A 12,405-nucleotide genomic window follows, 5' to 3' on the forward strand; every position below is an offset into this window, starting at 1 on the left:
CATTGACTCACATTAATTTCCTGTGCGTGGGTGTTACCTTCTAGGTTAATTCTTTTTGATCTAACCATAAGTCATTTTTTTAAGGTGAACTTTCTTCCTGTGCCAGACAGTCAGGCAATGGTCAGATGATAAGTGCAAAGGAATGTGCATAGAGTCAACAGGGTAGAGAAACACATTCAGTCTCATTTTAAAGAACTGCAACCATTTTTATGTTAACTTGAATGATAATCCTTAATAATTACTGAGAAAATTACAACAGAAAGACTGCTAAGTATACATACACACACATACACTTAACCACTTTCAGAGTATACTAAGAGACTTTATAATCCTTTACTAAGTGTTTATGTCTCTGAGAATTAGGAAAAGAGCCTACTCAAAGTATACAAGACAGAATATAGTTTGAATATCTTTTGATAAGATCAGGTGTTATATTTTTTTCCTAGTCATTTCTGGAGCTGAGCTGGTAAGTCAACTATACAGTTTTATCAGATCATTTAAAAAAAACACATACACAGGTACAGAGACAGAGGGAGAGAAGGAAAAAGAAAGAGGGATAAATAGGGGTGGGGGAGCATGAGTGAGAACTGAATAGGAGAACAGATTTTCAAATCATCAACATTTTATTTAACAAAAGACACAGGTGAGACATTTCTGGAGTTCATAGTACATTAAATATAAAAATAAGGAATTCTACAAAATATGTATTAAAATACAAAGTTTAAAAGCACAGAAAAAATTTATATTACATTTCAGTCACCCAAAACAATAGCTTGTGGTCTCCTCCTATTGCACACAGTGGGAGAGTTCGGTGCCAGGAAAGGCCAGATCCAACGGTTACAGAACCAGTGAGGATAGGCTGTAAAATATGGGAAGAATTAAAGAAGCATAGTAAATCTTTAAAGCTAATAAATAAAAACCATTTAAAAAAATATGAAATGCACTGATAGATTATCTTTGTTTATAGCAGAAACATAATTAAAAATATGCTCCCTCAGAGATGAAACACACATTTTTTTACTTGCAGTTGACTTGAATGAAGGATAGAAGCCATTTATGAGTACCTGGTACAGCCTAGAAATACTTTTTGCATTCTACACCAACCAAGCAAAATTAAACAGTATACTTAAATGAAAGAGAAAATACGGAAGCAACAGAAGAAATATGCTTCTTATACAAATTCTGGCAAAAAAAAAAAAAGTCTGTTGCCAGTGATGATTTAAACATTAAAAAAAAGCCTTCAATTTAAACAGTTAACAGACATAAATGTCTTTAGTTACAAATTACAAATTTGGGAGCTATGGGTGGAAAAATCAAAAACATAAATTTTTTTTATTATTATTTTATTATTCATATGCGCATACAAGGCTTCGGTCATTTCTCCCCCCTGCCCCCACCCCCTCCCTTACCACCCACTCTGCCCCCTCCCTCTCCCCTCCACCCCCTCAATACCCAGCAGAAACATAAATTAAAAAACCCAAACACATATGCCGGAAAACACTTTCATATTACCTGAGGGTGTCCTAAATGATGAATTTGAAACTGACTTGTCATTTTGCCAGGATAACCTGTGGTTGCAAACAAGTCTTCACTAATTGCAGACCACCTAGGAAATAAGAAAGTGCAAAAAGAAGCATGGTATTCCACAGACAGCTACAAACTTTTTTCCAATAGGCCATTTCTTTTTGCACAAAAGCAGCAAAAATTTCACAATCCTAAATATGTTAATATGCCTTTACATTTGGATCAGGAACTCCAGGTTAGTTAGCCATGAGTATTTTCTCATTCTATGAATATTTATTGACTGTTTAGTGTATGTCACTGAATTTAAGTTCTGAAGTTACACAAAGTTAGCACAGTCCCTTTCTTATAACCAAAGGGTTATAAAAAAGTGTGATAGGAGACATGAGGCATCAGTCAGATATTAAGTATTTCACAGTTCAGTACATTCAGTAAAGACATTTAATGCTTATTGACATTTCTCTAAACTTAGTGATGCATTCGTATTTAAATTACTTGGGATGATATAAACACCTAGAATACTTAAGCTTCAAGGTATCCTTAGATACTGCAGTTCACAAAATCAGTAGTCTTTCATGGAGTTCTGACATGACTAGCATATGAGTACAGTGAGGAAAACATTAAAAAAAACTCCTTGACAAAAAAATAATTGATCTCAGACATTATCAGGTCTAAAGTCTTGATGACACTGAAGAGCTGCTAAACCAATCTCCTAACTCCCTTCTCTAAACTTATGTACCATACTTCATTGACTTAAAAATGTACATTTGCTCACATCTCTGAAATCAGGGTGCATCTTAACATTGATGGCACTCTTGAATTTGGCTGAATGTATTTTATTCCTAATAATTATGTGCCCAAGTTCTACAATTTTACTGGGGATACTTCAGACTTGATGAAAACTAGTATATTATAAACGTTCTACTGGTTTTAATCTGCTATTTGTTTTTCCTGTTAATAGATTTAAAGCTAAAAGCAGCTTAATGGTTACACTATACAATGGAGTACTATGAAGGATGAATGGAAAAACATAAGGTAGATATGTTGATTTAAGTGAAAAAAAAAAACAACAAACAACCCAGTGTGTTGAAGATATATGCCATCTGCCACGTCCTCATCTAAAACACAACGAGGTTTGTATGTAAACATGGGTCCATGTACATTTATATCTTTATCAGCACAGAATAATGAAGAAGCAGAATATACTCTGAAGAGTTGAGGTGACACTGGTGGAGTGGAAACATGTTTTTCTGTGAAATTTAAATTTTTAAAAATTTTTCAAAGAAAATATTTGGAAAACAAACCTACTCCTTGCCTAGACCAAAAGACAAAAGGCAAGTCTTTATAGGGAAAGCAAAACAACCACTTATGAAACAACCACAACAAAACAAAACTCCAGTGCAAAAGGGAGTACTGGCAAAGTATTCCAGTGGTGGCATAACATAAAGTAAAAAAAAAATCAAATTACAACTCCAACAAAAATGGTACATTACCTGAATAAGTAGGCTCGATCCATGTGAACAGGTCTCGTCTCTCGAGGATAACTAAAAAACAGAATTTTGCATTTTGTGAACTTAAAGTTTTAAAGGTATTTTATTTTTAAAGTCTCAATGCACTTAAACTGTAACAAAATTCCAAGTAAGCAAGCACTCAGTTAAAACAGATGAAATGCAATAAAGACATGACTTATAACCATTACAGGGCACCACAATTCAACAGGGTTGGTGCTTTTCCTCTTTTCTAACATAAGCAAACATAATTCATATCAAAGATTCCCTTCTCTTTGGGTTTCCTCTCAAAGTAAATATAAAAAGCATGATTATGTTATGTAAAACCCTATAGCTCCAATCCTTCTATAGGAAAGAATTGTTAGCACTCTACATGGAGGTATTCAAGGATGGCCTAAAGGATCATTTAATAATTACTGATTTCTTTCATAATCAAGTGACAGAAATATTTAGCAAGTACCTGGATTGAGTGATATCCCAAATTAACCAATCATTTCCTGCAACGGCACCAACTTTGAAGGTGTTTTTTAAGCACCAGTGTGCTGACATTAATGGTGTCTGTTCTGATTCTAGAGACAAAATAGCTTGTTGGGCCAAAAGATCATAAAATCGGATTGTTCCATTCTTCTCTGCAACCATCAGCTGTAAGATAGAAAAATAAAAGGGAACTCAATCACTTATCTAAGTTAAACTTGAGAAGCAGGCAGAAATTCCTGTTACACAATAGAATGTAACCATACACATGTACTAGAAATGGAAACTGAAATGCAGATGTAAAAGTTTCTATCAAATATTAAAAAAAAAACTTAACTGTCAAAAAGAAAGATTCAGGAATTTAAGTGATGATGTATAGTCATAAAGAAGAAATCAATCTGAACACTCATTCTGGGAAAAGTTACCTTTAATCTACACAGGACTTATCTTGATAGGACAGCCAAGTATGTGTCTCTCATACACACACCCTCATACACACACACACGCTCATACACACACACACCCCCTCATACACACACACACGCTCATACACACACACACGCTCATACACACACACACACACGCTCATACACACACACACACGCTCATACACACACACACGCTCATACACACACCCTCATACACACACACACGCTCATACACACACACACGCTCATACACACACACACGCTCATACACACACACACCCCCTCATACACACACACACGCTCATACACACACACACGCTCATACACACACACGCTCATACACACACACACACACGCTCATACACACACCCTCATACACACACACACGCTCATACACACACACACACACACCCTCATACACACACACACGCTCATACACACACCCTCATACACACACACACACACACGCTCATACACACACACACGCTCATACACACACACACGCTCATACACACACACACGCTCATACACACACACACCCCCTCATACACACACACACGCTCATACACACACACACGCTCATACACACACACACACGCTCATACACACACACACACACGCTCATACACACACCCTCATACACACACACACGCTCATACACACACACACACACACCCTCATACACACACACACGCTCATACACACACCCTCATACACACACACACACACACGCTCATACACACACACACACCCTCATACACACACACACACTCATACACACACACACGCTCATACACACACACACGCTCATACACACACACACGCTCATACACACACCCTCATACACACACACACACACACACACCCCCTCATACACACACACACACACACACACACACACCCTCATACACACACACACACACACGCTCATACACACACCCTCATACACACACACACGCTCATACACACACACACGCTCATACACACACCCTCATACACACACACACGCTCATACACACACCCTCATACACACACCCTCATCTCATATACACACCCTCATATACACACACACACACACACGCTCATACACACACCCTCATACACACACACACACACACGCTCATACACACACCCTCATACACACACACACGCTCATACACACACACACCCCCTCATACACACACACACGCTCATACACACACCCTCATACACACACACACGCTCATACACACACCCTCATACACACACCCTCATCTCATATACACACCCTCATATACACACACACACACACGCTCATACACACACCCTCATACACACACCCTCATCTCATATACACACCCTCATATACACACACACACACACGCTCATACACACACCCTCATACACACACACACACACACCCTCATACACACACACACACACACACACACACACGCTCAACAGATCATCTTTACTTCTGAAATGCTCTAGCAAATGTAAAATAAGAAATCTCATATATATATATATATATACGTACATACACACATATTATATATACTTACATGTTATATCCTTATTCAATCTAAGTTTGCTTCCAATGGAATGAAGCATGGAATAGTTGAGGAGCACAGGCAGTATGGATAGAAAAGGCTGCTTCCTCCACTTAAAAAAACTGAATGCTTCTGCCATGTGATTGGCAGCTCCCTCAGTTTTAGAATGGAGATTTGAGGATTAGAACAGCTACAGGGTTGCTGTGATGACTCAGTGAGTAATGCATGTAAAGCACCCAGTCAATGCTTGACCTATAGTAGCTTCTACTTAGTAAACAGTATCTATTATTATAATTTCAATATTTAGTCTAAGGTCCCACTGATTTCAGATGCTCAACAGATCTTTACTTCTTAAGTGCTTTATCAAATATAAAATAAGAAATCTCAATTTTATAAAATATTATCATATGGAAAAATTTGTTTCCTAGGATGCAAGGAAACATGACATTAGGATAACCCATTTGTAAGAGATAACACAGAGCCTGCGATTATCTTAAGTGCATGAATAGCTGATATCTACAGAAATGCTTTGAAAAATTCCTAAGTGTTCTATGAAGTTCTTTCTTTTTAAGAATGTTCTTTTAATTTTAATTATTTTAAGATAAAAACTTTCCTGAAGGTGTGAAGTAGCAGTGGTAGACTGGAAAGAATGTGGGAACTGACATTAAAAATCATGGGTGTGAGGGGTGGGGAGCACAGAGGGGAGAAATGGCACAATGTATGCACATATGAATACAGAAAAAAAATCATGGGTGCTACCACCTAATCTGTTGCATGACCTGGAGTTTGTTTTTTTCTTATTTGTAAAATGAAGAATAATTAAATAAGACTCAAAAAGTTACTGCACAGCTGAATTGTCATTGTACTTTAGTAAGTACTTTTGTACTACAAAGTAGCATAAAAATATTGTTTCTATTAAGACAGGTCCCTGGCTCAGGGATTTTGGCAGTCAGTCTATTATCTGTGTAATAGTCCTTTACTGAGTAGCTACTATATTCACATGTAAAGCATGTCACAACATTCTTGATCTTAGAAATACAACAACACTTTAGCAATGTACCTCCAGTACAGCAATAATAATAATAATACAAGAAAGTTAAAAAAAATTGGGAGATTTTCTCTCATATACGGAAGACAGATCCAAAACAAACACAAGTATACACACACACACACACACACATACACACATACACTCACACACACACACACACACACACACACAGAACATGTTTCCAAAAGTGTGACTGTTAGAAGAGACAAAGAAAAGAAGAATGATAGTGAATAATAATGAAAATACATCACATCTGTATAGGAACAAGACACAATGAAACACATTGACAACTGTTGAACAATACAGCTTGAGGAAGGGTAGTGGAGAGGATTAGACTGATTTAAGCACAATGTAATTAATTACAGGTAAATCCCCAAGCAAAATACCCACTGAAAAACCAACAGGCACCTAAACAATGAAGGATAGGAATGTAAAACAGGTCATATCAAGAGGAGGGCAACAGTGGGAAGGAGAGGTAAATGAAGACAGTAAAGAATGATGAATATGGTTGATGTACTTTCTATACAAGTGTGACTATGGAACACTGAAGCCTGCTGAAGTCACCTTAAGAAGGGGAATGAGCCAGTTTGAGGTATGACATATGTATATATGGAAATGTCACAATGAAACCCTATGTATAACCATCATATACTAACAAAAATGTTTTTTTAAGAAATTAAGGACAGGAAGGTAAAACAGGTCCTGTTGGGGAGGGGGTCCACTTGGAGGAGGGGGAAAGCATAAGGAAAGGGTGAAGGAAGGTGAATATAATGGATATCCATTTAAATTGGTCCAAGAACAGGAGAGGAGGGATGAGGGAAAAAGATGCAGCAGGTGAATCTAAGATATATTGTAAGCACATATATAAATGTCACAATGTATCATCCTGTACAACTATAATATGCTAATAAAAAAAGAAAAAAAAATCTCTAGCAATTTCTGAGGGTAGGGGCAAATGAATGTGTTAGAGTTAAACCAAGGGATGAGGAAAGTACAATCAAAGCTAAGAGTTATATATAAAGATGGATACAAACATTTGGAACTAAAAGATGTAAAAACAGGTTAATACTTCATGGGAAGATGGAAGAATGTAACTGTTAAGAGCAAATCTATAGAGCTGGGCTGCTTGGGTTCACATTCTTCCACTTGGTAGCAATGTAACCCTGGTTGAGTTATTTAACTTCTCTGAATCTTGTTTTCCTTATCTATGAAATGGATCTTAAAGACCTAATAAAGGTGCCATGAGGATTAAGTGAAATGCCAACTATGGGCTTGGCACACCTGAACACTGTGTGTTTGCTATGATTACCAAATTTTTCTTTTTTTTTTTCAGTGGTACTGGGATTTGAACTCCGGGCTTCACACTTGTTAGACAGGCGCTCTACCACTTGAGCCATTCTGCCAGCCCCTCAAATTTGTCTTTTTGTACAAACTTAAGCACAGAACAAAGTTAATGGAGAAAAAGTATGAAGAGGTTAGAAGGGTGTGAAAGTATAGTTCATGCCAGATGAACTATAACCAACAGTTGAGTATCAATTTTAAGAAAGATGAATGTGATAACGTCTCAGTTTCTAAAGAGAAACAATAAATATAGTATTGTCTAAGAGAAGATACTGACAAAGGAGGGGATTATTGTTGAATGGTTCTTGTTTTCCCAACGAAATGAGAGTTAAGGCCAATTGATGGTATAACTTATAATGGACTTCTAATATTTTAGAAAGCTCTACTCCGAATAGGAACTGAATACCACTGAGTTTAGGACAAATTTGCCCTTTATCATTGATGCCTTTTGTCTATATATACTTGCTCACAAGTATGGCTGTATTTTTTTTTAATGTATATTGCTAATCTGATTATCTGAACACTAGCTTTTAGACTCTGATTTGCAAAAGGTCAGGAAATGTGTATTCTGAATAAATGCTATTTATAGATAGTTGATGGCTGTTAAGTAAAACTATAACAATTTTACAGAAACTTTTTTTTTTAGGTAAGCGTTCTACCATTTGAGCCACATCTCCAGTCCTTTTTGTTTTAGTTTGTTTTTCATAGAGGGCCATGTGCTAACTTTTCTTGGGTTGGTCTCACACTTTGATCCTCCTACCTCTGTCTCCTGAGTAGTTGGGATATAGACATGAACCATGGCACCTAGCTCTAGATAAACTTTTTTTATTTCAAAAACATTTTTATTAGTATATGATAGTTATGCAGGTGGTTTCATTGTGACATTTCCACATATACATATTTTGTACCTGGGTTTGGCTCATTTTCTCCATTAATCTCTTTTTCCACTCCCCTTCTTGAAATAATTTCTACAGGTTTCAATGTTCCATATTCATACATGTATAGAAAGTACCTCAACCATATTCACCCTCTTTTACTTTCTTCTTTTACCACTCCACCCACACCCCAGCCATTACTCTCTCCTTAACAAGATCTTACATTCCTTTCTTTCATTGTTTTAGTGTTTGCTAAGTGTTCGGTAGGGTTTTGTCTTGGTATTTTACCTGAAAATACTGTGTACTTTAATCAGTCAAAACCCTTCCTTTACTTAAAGTACAGATTTCTAGACTAACCCAAATGCATTTGTGCCTTGAGTCTGAGGTGGAAAAAGTCAATGGGATTTTCTCCTAGACAGGTGTAGGTACTGTATCTGTATATGTCTTTTCAGTTTGATAAAAGGAAGCTAAGTTATAAATAATAACCTTATAAGTTTCCTCAGGATGCCAGCATACACTCATTCCAGGAGAATGAAGAACAAAATGAGCTGTCTGCCTTCCTTCCAAGTTCCAAATCCTAATAAAAGAACAGAGTATAATGTTAAATATTCTTGACAAATCACTACTAAAAAATAAAATTTTCACAATTTATTAAAAGTTATTAACTACAGATTATAAGGTACACATTTGTACTTGGTGCATGTCTTATCAAAGAAAGTTACAACACTAACTTAGAAAAACTGGTAGTATGAAGAACTTAAGTTTCATGTACTTAATCGTGAAAAAACAGTTGTACATATTTTGTAATTCCTTTGGGTTTCCATTCCAGTGACTACTTCCCATCTTATACAATTTCTGATCTGATTTACTTCTCCAGTTTTCTCTCCCCTAAACTGGCCATGCTTTACAGCTACTGGATTAAGGTACATTGAATGGGAATTTGGTTCTTCCTACTCACTCTCTCCTCAGTAGTAGTAACAAGGACCAGGTTACTTGCTGACAAGGCTCCCCATCTCAATGGCTTTCCTATCCCCAGAGAGGGATCAAGACTCAAATATCTCAGTAAGGTACTTTGTTTTGAAAACTACCACCCCCTCACCCAGACTGCTCATCTGTCTGCCCATTCTTCTCACTCGCCACTGTTATATTATGCTGGCAAAGAGCATGGCAGGAGACAGAAGCTGGTCAGTGGTTGGCAAAGCACCCACACAATTTTAGTCCTTAAGAATTGAACAAATTTAGGGTGAGGCTATAGCTTAGTGGAACGTGTGCTTAGCATGTGTGAGGCCCTGGGTCCAATCCTCAGTATCCCAAAATAATAAACAATTAAATGTATTCATTACAGTGTTGTGGACTTTTTCTTGTACGTTTTATAGTTCTTATTTCTTCAGGACTGAAAAACAAAAAAACCCTTCAGGAACCTATCTAATACATTTAGAAAAAAATTTGTTTCAAAGAAAGAATACATTTATTGGACAATGCTATTCTGTGTAAAACCCCATTGATTCAAATATTTTTCTTCCTTGTAAAACTTATAGGGTCTCAAACTTGAAATATCAGTTACATGTAAACTAGCACAAAAGATTTTTCAAGATTATCTACTTGACTAAATATTTGAAGCATACTCTTGTTAAATCAACACTTTTCATCTGTATTTACTACACAGGGGAGACATTTCTAAATTAATTGAAGAGGCAAATCATTTACTAAGGGCTTATGCAATTGTGTCTCAATTCCCACAGTGATTGAGATTATTAATTATGGCAATTGAATATTTCTTTGTTCTCTTTGTCATTTGCATAATAAAATGTGGGGCTAGGATATATTTTGCCACTATTAAAATGGCAGAAATCTGTCTCCCAAATTCAGTGAATCCCATGAGAGGATGGTTTAAAATTGTCATTCTTTTGATCATACTTTGGTATGTATTTGATTTTTTGTTGACTGTTAAATAAATTGAGCAATACATATCTGAATATTTTTATGATCTTTTCCTTTCAATGAAGAAAACAAAAGATGTGGAGATATTATATAAAATATAATTTATATAAAATAAAGTCAATTAACAAAAGCATATTCCTGTCCAATGAACCAAATTTTAGTCTAAATTTTAAACAGTAGTTTATCCTGAACAGAACCTGAATTTTAAAAAAGATTTGACTTAAACATAAGGGTGATCTGGATTATGTTTCAGGGAACTAGGATAAAATGATTTATGGTTTATAATTATATACTTATTCAATAATTCTCAATGGTTGCATAATCTAAATACTAAGTATGTAAAATACAACAAATTGCACTAAAATAAGTTATCCTAACTAAATTAGCTACAGTTGGTACAAGTGAAGTTGTGAAGTCTTATTTCCTTTTGATAGATTCCCCCGTAATTAAGCCCTTCTTAAATTTTTTTGTGGAGCTCTGCTTATTTTTCTGACTTTACTAAATGGCTCATCTAGGTTATATTAGTCCCATCAGGTGAAATCACATTTCTTTTCCTTTTGTTTGAAGTATATCATGAATAATAAAAGCACATAAATATTAACTGCATAATTCGTATAAACCTTACTCAAAGAGAAGAGTACCCAAGGAGTAGGGACAAGGAAGAATACCTATTCTGTGCAAGGCCCTGGATTTACAAATGAGACAGAGAGACAGAGACACAGAACAGCACCTAAATCCAGATTATTTCCAGAGCTCCAGAAATCATCCTGTGCTCTTTTCTAGTCATGTTTCTGTGCTCTTTCACAAAAGGAGAAAAAAAAGTCCTGATTCTGACTTCTCCCATCATAGTTTACTTTTTTTTTTTTTGAGACAGTCTTGCTATGTAGCCCAGGCTGGTCTTGAATTCTTGATCCTCCAGCCTAGCCTACCAAGTGCTGAGATTACAGGGTATACTACCATGCTTGGCTTTGCCTGTTTTTGGAGAGTAGGAGTAAGGGTCTCGCTTCTTTTACTCATCATTAGGTTTTGTGAGATTAACCAACATTGTTTCATCTTGTTGGAATCTCTTTATTTTCACTACTGTACACAACATTCCATTAATGAAAAACACCACAACATTTTTATCCCATTCTACTGCTGACATTTAGTTGGTTTCCAATTTTGGTCAGCACCAATAACACCATTGTAAATCCTCTTTTACATCTAATTTTACTGAATATAGATATCCATTTACTACCCCTTCTCTCCTGCCTTAAACACACACACACACACACACACACACACACACACACACACACACACACACACACACACACCCCTGCTAGGTAGGTATGCAGGCCATGATATGATATTGCTAGATTACAATTTACAAATATGTTCAACTGTAGCAGGTAGTTAAGCAGTTTTCCAAATTAGCTGTACCTCATATTTCCTTTTTCACTTTTTTAAAATTGACAATGGAAAAAGTCAAAACCTTTTTTTACTTAACGACAAAAACAAACTTAAAATATAATCACTTATCTGAATGGAAAAAGGTACAACTTTTTCAGTTGGTTATATTTTGTAAGATAGATTTCTGAAATCATCTTTTTTCTTGCATTTTATGTTGGTATTTTCAGTATCTATATTTGGATATATTTATGTAAATTTTTAATGGTAGTGAACATAATATAAAGTAGCTCTCTAAATTGACCTTTCTGTGACAAGTTTCTTTTCCCTGTAGAATTGTTAAGAGCT

At 36.0% G+C, this 12,405-nt stretch overlaps 1 protein-coding gene across 1 annotated transcript in view; it reads right to left on the reverse strand.

Annotated features, from left to right (window-relative positions):
* Positions 1-604: 604 nt before the first annotated feature.
* Nup37 (nucleoporin 37) overlaps positions 605-12,405 on the reverse strand; it is a 42,692-nt gene continuing 30,891 nt past the window's right edge. Inside the window, exons 6-10 of the mRNA XM_020185939.2 lie at positions 9,214-9,304; positions 3,490-3,671; positions 3,015-3,065; positions 1,513-1,606; positions 605-859 (exon numbers count right to left, since the gene is read on the reverse strand). Of these exons, the coding sequence (XP_020041528.1) occupies positions 746-859; positions 1,513-1,606; positions 3,015-3,065; positions 3,490-3,671; positions 9,214-9,304 (532 nt within the window). The 3' untranslated portion in view covers positions 605-745. The remainder of the gene's footprint in view (positions 860-1,512; positions 1,607-3,014; positions 3,066-3,489; positions 3,672-9,213; positions 9,305-12,405) is intronic.

Source organism: Castor canadensis, chromosome 8, assembly GCF_047511655.1.
Source record: "Castor canadensis chromosome 8, mCasCan1.hap1v2, whole genome shotgun sequence".
Classification (NCBI taxonomy): Eukaryota; Metazoa; Chordata; class Mammalia; order Rodentia; family Castoridae; genus Castor; species Castor canadensis.